The sequence below is a fragment of the Nyctereutes procyonoides genome, unplaced genomic scaffold, assembly GCF_905146905.1.
Source record: "Nyctereutes procyonoides isolate TBG_1078 unplaced genomic scaffold, NYPRO_anot_genome, whole genome shotgun sequence".
NCBI lineage: Eukaryota > Metazoa > Chordata > Mammalia > Carnivora > Canidae > Nyctereutes > Nyctereutes procyonoides.
In genome coordinates this window covers 1,119,727-1,134,219 of record NW_026575030.1, presented here as the reverse complement: position 1 = coordinate 1,134,219, position 14,493 = coordinate 1,119,727, and the positions used below count along the sequence as shown (strand labels likewise).

The window sequence follows — 14,493 nt, the reverse complement described above, 5'->3', positions numbered from 1 at the left end:
GGGTGGTCCCATGTTTGGTGCAGAAATATTTACAATTGTTTCTTCTTTTGTATTGTCCCCTTTATTATTTTATAGTGCCCTTCTTTGTCTCCTGTTACTGTCTTTGTTTTAAAGTCTAGTTTCTCTGATATAAGTACTACTACTCTGGCTTTCTTTTGACAACCATTTGCATGATAAATGTTTCTCCATCCCTCACTTTCAACCTGCAGATGTCTTAAGGATCAAAATGAGTCTCATAGTCAGCAATATAGATAGGTCTGGTTTCTTTATCCATTCTGATACACTATGTGTTTTGATTGGAGCATTTATTCCATTTACACTCTAAGTAATTATTATTAGATATGTATTTATGGCAATTTATTACTTGTTTTGTGGTTGCAAAATTTTCTCTGATCATTTGTTATCTTTCTTTCATGGTTTGCTGATTTTCTTTAGTGATGTTTTTGGATTTATTTCTCTATTCTTTCCATATTTATTAGTGATTTTAATGTATGGTTATCATTAGTGTCTATACAACCTCTTCTGCAAATAGCAGTCTATATTAAATCAATGGTTACTTAAGTTTGAATCCATTCTTTTCTCCTCTCTGCTCCATGTTTTAGGTATGTTATTATATTTTATATACTTTTTGTGTGAGTGAGTTCCTTGATGGTTTTTTACATAAATATTCATTTTTTACTGCTTTTGTATTCCTTGCCTTTATACTGTTACTTTTGGCCTCTCCTTTCCACTCAAAGAGCCCCCATTAATATTTCTTGCAGGGCTGGTTTGTGGTCATGAACTCCTCTAGTTTTTGTTTTTCTGGGAAACTCTTTCTCTCTCCTTCTACTCTGAAGGACAGCCTTGCTGGGTAGAGTATTCTTGGCTGCAATTTTTTCCCATACAGCACTTTGAATGTATCATGTCACTCCTTTGTGGGTTCCTAAGTTTCCATTGAAAAATCTCCAGCTAGCCTTATAGGTGTTCCCTTGTAAGTTAATGACTTCTTTTGTCTTGCTGCTTTTAAGATGTTTTCTTTATCATTATATTTTGCAAATTTAATTACAATATGGGTTGGTGTTGACCTGCTTTTGTTGATTTTGATGGGTATTCTAGTTGCTTCCTGGATCTGGATTCTGTTTCCTTCTCCAGATTAGGGAAGTTTTCAGCTATTATTTCTTCAAAAAATGTTCTGCCCCCTTTTCTCTCCTTCTTTTGAGACTCCTATAAAATGAATGTTATCACATTTGCGTGACTCAATGACTCACTGAGTTCCCTAAGTCTATTCTTGTCTTGCGTAGTTCTTCTTTCTCTCTTTTGTTCAGCTTCATTTCTTTACATTACTTTGTCTTCTAGGTCATTAATTTGTTCTTCTGCTCTTCTAGCCTGCTGTTCATTGCATCTAGCATGTTTTTATTGTTTATTGCACCCTTGATCTCTAATTCTTTTGTACCTCTTTTATCTCTGTGGCAAAGCTCCTATTCTTTTCTCAAGTCCAGTGAGTATCCTTAAGATTGTTGCTCCAAATTCTCCATCAGGCATGTTACCTATATATATCTCACTTAGATCTCCGGCCATGGCTTTATCTTGGTTTTTCATTTGGGATAAATTCCTGTCTTTGCATTTTGTCTAAGTCTGCCTTCTCTGTGTTAGAAAAGCCACTTATATCTCCTGCTCCTGAGAGTAATGGCCTTATGAAGAAGATGCCATGCAGCACCCGGGGTCTGGCACCTCAGAGAGTGTCTCTGGTGTGTGCTATGTACCCTCTACTGTTGAATTCTGGATGCTCTATCCTTCAGGTCAGGCTTCCACAGGGCTCTCCTTGCCATGTGTGAGCAGTATTTGGCCCTTGACCTGAATGTGGCAAGTTTTAGCGAGGTGTTCTCTGGTCTGCCTATGAAATGAAACTTGTCACTACCTCCACTAGAACTGAGGTCCTGCAGTGATGCCTGGATGACTCAGTCCGTTGAGTATCCAACTCTCAGTCTCAGCTCAGGTCATGATTTCAGGGCCTTAGGATCAAGCCCTGCATCAGGCTCCCCACTCAAGGGGGAGTCTGCTTCTCTCCATCTCCTTTTTGCCCCTCCCCCTACTTACTCTCACTCTCCATCTCTAAAATAAATAAATCTTTAAAAAGACTCCTAACTCTGGGAAACGAACTAGGGGTTGTGGAAGGGGAGGTGGGCGGGGGGTGGGAGTGACTGGGTGATGGGCACTGAAGGGGGTACTTGATGGGATGAGCACTGGCTGTTATTCTATATGTTGGCAAATTGAACACCAATAAAAAATAAATTTAAATAAATAAATAAATAAATAAATAAATAAATAAATAAATAAAATTTAAAAAAAGAACTGAGACTCTGCAGAACTCTGGTTGGAAGATGTGGTATGGACTGGATTTGTGCTAGTCTTCTGGAGAAGGGGCCACTACCCCAGGTCTAAGGCCAACATGACTGAGGAAGGCAGTTCTTCTGGAGTGTGTGGGGCTGGGGCTTGATGTAAGCAAATTAGGTAGCCAATATCTGTGCTATGCTACTTCCCACAGGTGGCTCTGTGTTTATGCTGAGGGGTGGGGGAGTAAAATGGCATGAATCAGCTATTTTATTCCCAGAGAAGTGTCTCTGTGAACAATGCCTTTCAGGGAAGCACTCCAAGAAGACCAAATTACCTCTCCACTGTGTGCCCCCAGAGTTCTTCAGATTACTATTTCCATGCTGTCTGCCCCTGGGTGTTTCCTACCTTCTCTCCAGGAGCAGCACAGAGCTCCTCAGGCTCTATCCTAGCCATGCCTGCTGACCTTTAAAACTCCAGGCTTACTGATCCTTAGAACTCATGAAATTCAGTGCCTTTAATTTCCCAAGCCAATGGCTTTAGGGAAACATTCTCCTTGTAAATTCCCATGTGCTTCTCTCTCCATCATCCTTCTCCATAAACACAGCTCCCCTTTCTTCCACAGCAGCCATGAACCATTTCTCCCCTAAAGCACTTCTCCACACTTCCCACCACCTTCGATGTGGCCTCTTCTTTCTCTTTAATTGTGGAGTTGTCTGTTAATCTTCAGGTCAATTTCTGGGGTATTTCGGAGTATGTGATAGTTATCTAGGTGTGTTCTTGGGATAAGGCAATCCTAGGTTCCTCCTACTCTGCCAACATCTTCCTCTCCTCTCCTATTCAGGTGACTTTTAACATTAAGTCACTTATCTCTCCCACCCTTAGGTTCCTCAATTGTAAAATGGAAATGATAACCATGCAGAGTTGATGTGAGAGTTGGGATAATACTATGCCAAAGGACTATACAAATATCAGTAATTTATATCACCTACTCTAGTAATTTGGATAATACTATGCCAAAGGACTATACAAACATCAGTAATTTATATCACCTACTCTAGTGCTTTACAAATAGTAGGTGTTGGGTTAATGTTTGTTTAATTGAGTTTGTATAATGGTTTTGTAGGTATAAGGCTAATCTTAGTGTGCATTGATTGAATTAAACCAGGCTCCTTCTGTAGGAAATTATGTCTCAGGGAACAAACTGAATCCTTGGTAAGTTAGAATTTTTGTAGTAAGGTACATTACAATAGAGTTATGTTGTATTTACTGCATATGCTACTAATGAAATAGGCTAATGAGAAGATAGCTAATTGTTCCTGTTCTAGAAGACAAATGAATTCTCTTCTAACTACTTGAATTTATTTAGTAAGTTACATCTTTCAGTGTTTGTAGCATTCCCTGAAAATATGAAAAAGTTAATACTTCCCAACAAGTAAGCAGTTTATTTCTTTTCCCTGGCAGGAATATTAATCACTATTATTAGCATCTCACTAAGTCTTTGACCTCATATGGAATGTGTGTTGCCAGCTTTGGGGAGGGAAACTTATGTTGGGGCAGAGTGCTGGTGTTGTGAAATCAATCAGGATTATCCACTGCCTAATAAAGTCAGTGTCTGGGTAGATGGTATAATTCAGGATCTCAGAAGAAGCAGACATGGTAACTAAAAGGCCCAACATTAGAATTATTCCTTTGGGTTTAGAGAGTCTTTAAAAAACCCTACTAAAATGTAGATGTTGTCAAATATTAGCACAGATATCCTTCAAAATTGACTTCAAAATGGTGGATCCCAAGAGAATAGAACCCTGGATCACAGAGAAGAAGACAGAAGAAAGCTCTAGCTTTAGAAGGCCAGAATCAGTATGTTATTTAGGAACCGGAGATGTCACAAGAGCTTAGGTCTCCCTGAGATCTTGGAAATAGGACAGCAGTCCATATCCTATGCCTCCTGAATCCAGGATTCTCCATGTAATCCCTTTAAAACATAATCATTTTGCAATTATGAGACAAGTGTTAAAAACAGCAATACAAAAAGTATTTTTAACTCAAGAAATACTTATTAAGCTTCTAGCAAGTAGAGACTGGCAAGCAATGGAGAATGCAAACTTGATCATACAGGACCATACTTTGAGGAGTCTCTTCTTCCCACTTCTTCCCTGCTACTATCTCTTCTCCCTCTGAACAAGAAATTCCATTCACAAGAACTTAATTTCCAGTTCTCTTATACCTACTTCATTCTCCCTTGTGAAATTCCTAACAAGTTAGAAATGGTCAGAAATTTACAAGAAAATATCAATAAAAGATATCCAGATAGATAAAGGGCCTGAAAAATTAACAAACCAGATTATCACAAGTGGATAATTAACCTCCTATAGAGAGGAACTGTGAACAATAGCTACTAAAAAATAATTGAATACTGCCAAACCATGAGTCTGGAGTTTGGCAAAAGGCATCCATAATCAAGTTAGCAAGGAGAGCAAGGAAGTATCTTAACAGGAAGGATAAAATGCAGAGGAGTGGTTTTCATTTCTGCTTTAAAATCCTTTGCTCTCTCCATATTAAAATGGAACAGATACTTCCCCCCTTAAAATGTATTTATATCCAAGAAGGCCAGAATACTGAGAATGGAAGAATTCCTGACTAGAAAGGAAAATAAATTTCTAAATTTCAATTTCATGTTAATGTAGTTAACAAATGTAATATAGCATGGGACTTTTTAAAATTATGTTGTGTTTTGGAACTGTAAACAGCTTAAGCAAGAGGAGCAGAAATAAGGACAAATGAAGCTCCAGTGAATACAAAGCAGGCATTCAGAACGAGATCAGCTGTTGGCACAGATGTGAGTAGATATAACTTTGGGCCTTTAGGGCTTCTATAAGCAGGTGTATTTTCTTGTTTTTTTACAGTAATGAATACAAGAGTCTAGAAATAAAGCTGCTAGTCCATCATGGCCTTCCTCTAACTTTATTATACATTTTCCCATATTATTTCATGTAAATGTATTCATAAAACCTAGGAAACTCCTTTTTTCTAGTAGAAATCAAAGTGCCGCTTATTCTTACAGGAGCTCAAATTTAGCATATTTAAAATATATTTAATATTTCAGGGCAGCCCTGGTGGCGCAGCGGTTTAGCGCCGCCTGCAGCCCAGGGTATGATCCTGGAGACCTGGGATCAAGTCCCACGTCAGGCTGCCTGCATGGGGCCTGCTTCTCCCTCTGCCTGTGTCTCTGCCTCTCTATCTCTGTGTATCTCTCATGAATAAATAAATAAAATCTTAAAAAAAAAAAAAGAACTCTATTTAAAAAAAAATAATATTTCAGGCCTAGTAACAATCAGGCTTCCCTCTTTCATATATTCAAGCATTCATTCTTTCAACACACAAAGCCACTCTCAGATTGATTATAAGCATACATCAAAGTTTTATTTCAAACATGTTTTTTAAAAAAGAGGCTTTCTGAAAAGTCCAATTCAAAGAATCTATCTTGGTAGAGACATTTTATAGGAGAAAAAAATAAACAGTTATTGTTCACTGGATTTAAAAAAGAAGAAGACAGCGATCCAGTAAAAGACAATTAGCTTCTTTGTATTATTGGTTAAAAGTCTTAGACTAGTGTGAAGACTAATAGTCAATGGAGGGGGTGTCCTAGAAACTCTTAAACTCATTAAAGTCTATCAAAAAAATTCCCAAGTATTTTATCATAAACTATGCTGGTGATGAATATTAACTAAATTTATTGTGATCATTTCATGATATATGCAAGTATCAAACCATTTTGTCATACACCTGAAACTAACATAAAGCTATATGTCAATCGCATCTCCATTTAAAAAGAAAAGCTCATTATTCCCCAGGAAGAGCAAATAGTCATATTAGATCATGAAGTTCTGCCCCAGTTTAGATTTAGGACAATTTTTTTTCTCACATTTACTGGAAGCGTTTTATTCCATGCTAAGAAATTTGGGCTTCACCTTCTGGACAATAGGAAATTATTAAAGGATTTTAAGCAGGGATGTGGCATGATCATATGTGTATTTAAAAAAGCATTTTCTCCAGTGTTAGATATTGATTAAAATGGATGAGATTGGAATCAGTTAGAAAACTACAGTAGTGGTCCAATTTAATTCAATAAATATCCGCTCTATGCCAAGCCTTTTGCTCAGAGCTGGAGATAGTTTCTGTCCCATTTCTTAGCTGAATGGAGGAAATGGAGACACAAGCCTAGCTCCACCACATACCAGCCATGCAACTCTAAGCAAGTTAGTTATCTTCTCTGCTTTTTTGTCCGTTGAATGGGGATAATGGTAGGACCCATCTCACAGAAAGGTTGTAAGAATGAGTTAATGAATGAAAGTGGCTTAGAACAGCATCTCACACATAGTAAGCAATCAATAAATGTTTGTTAGATATTATTAGAATTAGTAGTATTATTATAAGGGATTATCTCACAGCCATGTAAGAAGTGCTGTGAATAAAAGTATCTGTAGGGTGCTTTAGGGATACAGAGGTCACACATTTGGCTGAGCAAAGGGATGGTGAGAGCCTGAGTTGAGGAACTGGGGAAGTAGAGAGGAAGTGATGGGTGCAAGAAATGATACAAAGGTAGAATCCAAAGAGCTCAGTGACCCATAAAATGCTGGGGTGACAGAGCAGGAGTCCAGCGTGATTCCCAGGTTTCCAGCTTGAGCAACTGGGTGAAAAGTGATGCCATCAACCCAAAGGAAAAACAGGTTTGGGTTCATGCTCTATTAAGTAATCATGTGTGAGTCATTAGAATTTGTGAAATTACCCAATTAATGCCCAAGATACAATTCCCAGTTAACAGTGGCAAAAAGTCATACAAATCTTATCAGAGTTGCTACTTAATATCCTCAACTGGAAACAGTCACTATAATGGAAGATACATTAAAATCCTAAACTCAGTTACAGTATAAATCTAATTGCTCAAGTTTAAGTATTTTCCAAATATCCCCATACTGTTGGCCCAGTATCAATGACCTATTAACTCAGATGAATACAATGTAGGTTAATTGAGGCTAAAAACATGGGTTCAGCTCAGTGGTTCTCAATCTTGCCTGTACATTACAATCATCTGGGGAGCTTTAAAAAAAATGCTAATGTTACTGGTATTTTTAGGCCCCCAACCCCAGGTATGATGATTTAATTGATTTGGGGTAGGTTCTAGGATGAATTTCTTTTAAAGCTCCCCAGTTGATATTAATATACAAATAGCAGGAGGGAAACAGCAGGTTAACATCAGTAAGAATCTATAATTTATGGTCACAAGGAACCTTAGAAATACTTTAGTTTTGGAACTTTGTTTTTAATTCATGGAAACATTTGGTCAACAAAATCTTATAATATTGTGTAAACAGGTAAAACATAGAAAAGCAGAGTTTTTCTAATTAAGCAGTAGAGGGAGGGAAACTTTACCCTTGCCCCGTCCCATCTCTCTTATATTAACTTCATTGATGTTGCTCCCTCTCCAGGCCCCAAGAATTCTCTGTATAATAGTTTAAAAACAATTCTTGTAACTAAAAATAAGGGGGGGGGCATTCTCTCATTTATGAAATATTTTCAAGCTCTAAAAATATGACTGGTGCTAACATATGGGAACACTTCATATTTTAGAGGGGAAAACAGACAAACAACAAGTGTATATAGAAGAAAATATGAGGAAATGCATCTATATCTTGGAAATCGGGAAACCTTTCCTAATGATAACTCAAAATCTAGTAACTATATGGAAAAATATTAATAAGATTGATTGTTAAAAAATTTTTTCAAGGCAATAAAATATTACAAGCAAAGAAGCCAGCTGACAAACTGAGAAAATGTTTGCAACATATATCATAGACAGAGAGTGAAACCACTAATATTTAAAGAGCTTCTAAAAATAGATAAGAAAACAAACAAACTGAGATAAACTGGCAGAAGATATAAACAGTCAACCTCATGTATAATAAGAAAAATAAAAATTAAAACTGCACTGAGTTACCATTTTTCACTTAACCGATTAGCAAAGGAATATTACCAGAATTAGAGAGGATATTTCGTATTGATAAAAAGGTCAATTCACCAGTAAAATCCAAAATATAAATATATATGTGCCTAATCAAAGAGCTTCAGAATTCTTAAAACAAAGACTGGCATCATTAAAAGAAAAAATATATAAACTCATAATCATAATTGGAGATTGAAAGCCCCTCTCATTAAATGAAAGAACAACTACCAGTAAGGATAACATAAAAATCATCAAGGATATAGATATCAGAAGAGGACTATCAACCACCTAGACTTAACTGATGTTTACAGAGCACTGACTGACAACAACTACATAATATATATTCTTTTTAAGTGCATATGGGACATTTATCAAACTAGACCATAAACTCTTAAGTCTCAGTACCTTTCAAAAGGCCGAAATCTTATCAATATGTCCTATGACCAGCAGATATAATTTAAAAAAACAGTAATAATAAAATATCTATAAAGATTCTCAAATACTTGAATATTAAACCATATACTTATAAATAATCCATGGAACAGAGGAAAAAATCCCCCAAAAAAATTTTCAAATGGATGATAATGAAAATACAACATATGAAAATTTGTGAAATGCGGCCATTGCAGTGTTTAGAAGAAAATGTACAGGTTTAAAAACAAAACCAAGCTCACAGATACAGAGAACAGATTGGTGGTTGCCAGCCACAGGGTTTGGGGGGGGGGAGGAGCAAAATGGGTGAAAAATGTCAAAAGGTTCAAACTTCTAGTTGTAAAATAAATAAGTCATGGGGATGTAATATACATCATAGCAACTATAGTTAATAATACCACATTGTATATTTCAAAGTTGCTAAGAGTAAATCTTAAAAGTTCTCATCACAAGAAAACAAAATGTCATAACTATGTATGGTGAGAAATGTTAACTATACTTATGGTGATTATCATTTCACAATATATACAACAGTGAATCCTTATACCTGAAACTAATATAATTGAACAACACAGGTTTAAACTGTAAAGTCCACTTAAACATGCATTTTTATAGAATTGTACTACAATACAAAAATGTATTTTCCTCATAATTCTCTTAATATTTTTTCTAGCTTATTTTTATTATAAAAATATAGCATATAATACATATAACACACAAAATATTATTATGTTTTTGTGTTTATGTGTTATTTGACTGTCTATGTTATCCATAAGGCTTCCAGTCAACAAGTGGCTATTTGTAGTTAAATTGTGGGGGAGTTCAGATTTTCAATTGCATAGGTTGAAGGTCCTGCCCCTAATTCCAGTGTTATTCGAGAGTCAGCTGTGTGATGTTGTATATAAATTACACCTCAATTTTTTAAAATATTTCTGTTGGAAAAAGAAGGTATAAAATCCATGATTCATGATTCCACTTTAAGAAACTAGAAGAGGAGAAAATTAAACTCATAATAAGCATATAGAAAGAAATGACAAAGAGCCAAAATCAAAGAACAGAACCAACATAAACAATAAAGAAAACTGATAAATCAAAATTTGGGTATTTGGGGATGCCTGGCTGGCTCTGTTGGTAAAGCATGTAACTCTTGATCCTGGAGTCATTAAGTTCAAACTCCATGTAGATGGAGTAGATGGATGGATGTAGAACTTACTTTTTTAAATAACTGGAGACTTTTTTCTTAAGATTTATTTATTTGAGAGAGAGAGGGAGGGAGAGAGCACAAGCAGGGGGAGAGGCAGAGGGAGAAGCAGACTCCCCAATGAGCAGGAAGCCCAACATGGGCCTCAATCCCAGGACCTTAGAATCATGACTTCATCAAAATTAAAATCTTTGGGGGGCACGTGGGTGGCTCAGTTGTTAAGTGTCTCCCTTCAGCTCAGGTCATGATCTTGGGGTCTAGGGATCGAGCCCCATGTTGAGCTCCCTGATCAGCAGGGAGTCTGCTTCTTCCTCTCTCTGCCCCTCCCCTTGCTCATTCTCTTTCTCTCTCTCTCTCACTTGCTCTTCCTTGCTCACTCCCTCAAATAAATAAAATCTTTAATTAAAAAAATTTAAAACTTTTGTACTTCAAATGTATGTCTAGTAAAGTAAAAAGACAACTCACAGAATGAAGAAAATATTTGTTACTATATACCTGAAAAATCTCTAATACTTAGAAAATATTTAAAAATTCTTATAACTCAACTATAAAAAGAAGATACAGGGGCTTGAATAGACAAGGAAGGATCAGAATAGATACTTCTCCAAAGACATAAAATGGCCAGTGAACATATGAAAAGATGTTCAACATAGTCATTAGAGAAGTGCAAATCAAAACCACAGTGAGATACTACTTTATACCTACTATGATGGCTTTAATCCAAAAGATAGACAGTTACAAGTGTTGATAAGGATTTGGAGAAATTGGAACCCTAACGCATTTCTGGTAGGAATGCAAAATGCAGCAACCACTGTGAAAAATAACTCCTTGAAATGCTAAACATGGACTTAACCATATGACCCATTAATTCCACTCTTAAGTGTATATCCAGGAGAAGTAAAAACATATTCACGTAAAAACTTGTACAAAAATGTTCAGAGCACTAGAGGGTATTATGCTAAGTGAAGTCAGTCAATCAGAGAAAAACAATCATTGTGATTTCACTCATATGTGGAGTTTAAGACAAAACAGAGGATCATAGGGGAAGGGAGGGAAAAATAAAATGAAATCGAGAAGGAAATAAACCATAAGAGACTCTTAATTATAGGAAACAAACTGAGGATTGCTGGAGGGGAAGGGGCGGGAGGATGGGGCAACTGAGTGACGGACATTAAGGAGGGCATTTGATGTATTGAGCACTGGGTGTTATATATAACTGAAGAATCACGGAACTCTACCTCTGAAACTAATTATACACTATATGTTAATTTTTTTAAGATGTTCAGAGCAACATTATCATAATAGCCAAAAAGTAGAAACAATTCAAACATCCATCATCTTATAAGTAGATAAATAAAATGAGGTACATCTATACAATGGAATATTATTCCACCTAAAAAGGAAAGAAGTACTGATTTAGGCTACGACTTGGATGAACCTTGAAAACAGTAGACTAAACAAAAAGTAGTGACATATTATATAATTCCGTTTACATGAAATGTCCAGAATAGGCAATTCCATGGACAAAAAGAAAAAATTATTTTACACTAGGAAGGGAGGAAGGAGGAAATGAGGAGTGCCTGCTAATGGGTATGGGATTAACTTTGGTATGATAAAAATGTTCTGGAATAGGATGGTAGGAATGATTACACAAATTCATAGACACACTAAAACTCACTGAATTATACACTTCTAAAGGCTAAGTTTTAAATTATGTGAATTACATTTCAAAAAGGGAAGCGGGGATCTCCTCCACCCCCAAATCCTAATCTTTTCCAGAGGCAAATAATGTTATTTGCTTCTTGAGTACCATTCCTGAAATAGACTATATACACACAAACATGTATTTGTTTGTCTATAGGTCTCTTGTTAAAACAGAAATATGAGGAGCACCTGGGTGGCTTGAGCATCTGCCTTTCAGCTCAGGTTGTGATCCCAGGGTCCTGGGATTAAGTCTCGCCTCAAGCTCCCCATGGGGAGCCTGCTTCTCCCTCTGCCTATGTCTCTGCCTCTCCTTCTGTGTCTCTCCTGAATAAATGAATAAAACCTTTAAAAAAATACAACAGAAATATGAGCATAGCAGATACATTGTCCTAGACTTTTTTTCTTCTTTACAATATAATTTCAACATCATTCCTCTTTACAATATAACTTGGTGATTATTCCATTTCAACATATGTAAGTATTCCTCATTCCTCTTTATTTTTTAGACATGCTATAATTTAGTTTGCTATTTTGCCGCTACAAATAATGTTGCTATTAATTCCCTTGTATATATTTCCATTACACATGTATTAATGAAACACATTTCTAGAAGTAAAATTTCTGGCTGAAAATGTGTTATTTTATTTTGATAGACTGCCATTATTGATTTACTATCTCTCTTTCTTACTAGATTATGAGTTCTCTGAGGATAGGGACCATTTATGTTTGGTTGGCCAGGGTAATCTAGATTCTAACGTATCGCCTGACATACTGTTTTATATATTTGTAGATGGACAAGCCTGTGTGCTCTGTTGTACAAACTGTCTGCTTCTCCCTCTCTCCCTCTGCCCCTACCCACTGCTCATTCTCTCTCAAATAAATAAATAAAATCTAAAAAAAAAATTATGGGATAAATTGCAATATGCCATTCTAAGAAATATAGAATCCTTAATTTCATCTGAAAATATCAACATGTTTTATGAAATAAATGCTTGCTTCTCACATAGGTATTTCAGTTATTCAAAAACAGGAGGATGGGGAGGTTCATTTGCAACACCAATAGTGACACCTGCTGGAGAAAATGTCAGAATATGTTTTGAATCCATTAAATCTAACATTTTAGATCAGTGTGTTTCTATTAAATGGAAGGAATTAGTTATTTTATCATAGGAGCATTTGTAATGAGTAAATATAAATGTATTTACAGGAGGTTCTTTGATGCTCCATAAAGTTACAGTTAAATTTTTTTTCAGGATAAAGTCATTTTGGGAACGGATTACCCCTTTCCACTAGGAGAGCTAAAACCTGGGAAATTGATAGAGTCCATAGAAGAATTTGATGCAGAAACAAAGGTATATGCCTTTTACTTCATGGTCTTCTTCCTGAGTTTTCCCACTCTAATCCTTTAGTTTCAGAGTACTTTGATATGTGACAACAAAGAACAAGGGAAGCATTAAGCTTGATATTCCTAGAATTGTTACTAGAAATAGTGGAACTATTAAAGGGCAAAGAAAGATGTGATTTATATACATATATATACATATATACATATAACAGAATATTACTCAGCCATAAAAAAGAATGAAATCTTTGCCACTTGCAATGATGCTGATGGAGCTAGAGTATAATGCTAAGTGAAAAATGTCAAAGAAAAATACCTTATAATGTCATGCATATGTGGAATTTAAGAAATAAAACAAATAAAGGTGGAAAAAGAGACAAACCAAAAAACTCTTAACCATAGAGAACAAGTAGATGGCTACCAGAGGAGAGGTTGGGGGCGCGGCATGAAATAGGTGATGGGGATTAAGAGTACACTTATCTTGAGAGCACTGAGTAGAACAACCAAATCACTACATTGTACATCTAAAACTAATATAACACTGTATGTTAACTATGCTGGAATTAAAATTTTTAAATTATTTTTAAAAAACTGAAAGTCAATCTAATACAACTAAATTCATAAGGCCAAAAATGAAAACTAAAGAAGCATATGATAATCATATATTTATGTTTGTATGTTAGATGAACAAGAAAAATTTCCAAGGTTCTCCTTTAACATTTCTGTAACAAATCTACCAATCTCAAAAATTGTAATGATTCTGGTTATTTGGATATGGAGACTAAAGTCTTGATTAACAAGGACTCAAGGAACCAGAACTCTCACGTAACTGGATTTTTTTCTTTTGGCATTTGACTTTTAGGGTGGGTAACTGATATTAAAATGTACTACAATGCTGCCACTACCCATTCTACCCCATAGGCTTATGAACCAAGATGAGTTTAAAATGATAATCCGTGTCCTCACTCCCCTCTCTTTTGTCATCCCCCTCTCATCCCATCCCTACCCCACAACGAAATAAGTTCTTCCTAAGGGAGTCACTGCCAATCACAACTGAGGTCAAGGGTGGCCAAAGATGAAGACACAGGTACATATAAACTCTTAACAAATCTTACAAAAGTCTCAGTCATGGGGCTCAGTTAAGCATCTGCCTTCGGCTGAGGTCATGACCCAGAGGTCCTGAGATTGAGCTTCATTGGGCTCTCTGCTCAGTGGGAGAGTCTGCTTCTCCCTCTGCCTCCGCTCCTCCTCAGGCTCATGTGCGCACTCTCTCTCTCTCTCTCTCTCTCTAACTAAATAAAATCTTTTTTTTTTTTTAAGTCTCAGTCAATAACCCTTTTGCATAATTCCAGGCTTTCTTCTAAACTAGAATCCAAGCTCCCTTGGACTCTTACTCTCCGCTTGAATCATTAAGGATATATCTAATCAACTCTTCTCAGTAGGCATGAAGCACAGTAACAGATTCCAAGAAGAGTCCATTCTATGTATACTGATTGCAAA

The 14,493-nt window shown here is 36.1% G+C and overlaps 2 protein-coding genes across 4 annotated transcripts in view; one reads left to right on the top strand and one right to left on the bottom strand.

The window, feature by feature from the left end:
* Positions 1-14,493, bottom strand: part of LOC129503957 (uncharacterized) — a 94,376-nt gene that overhangs the window by 58,128 nt on the left and 21,755 nt on the right. The gene's annotated exons all lie outside the window — the stretch shown is intronic.
* Positions 1-14,493, top strand: part of ACMSD (aminocarboxymuconate semialdehyde decarboxylase) — a 68,882-nt gene that overhangs the window by 50,615 nt on the left and 3,774 nt on the right. For 2 of the 3 annotated variants that reach the window (XM_055316470.1, XM_055316472.1), the window contains one exon: positions 12,905-13,003. The exons of the other annotated variant lie outside the window; for it this stretch is intronic. In XM_055316470.1, the coding sequence (XP_055172445.1) occupies positions 12,905-13,003 (99 nt within the window). The remainder of the gene's footprint in view (positions 1-12,904; positions 13,004-14,493) is intronic. 3 annotated transcript variants of the gene reach the window in all.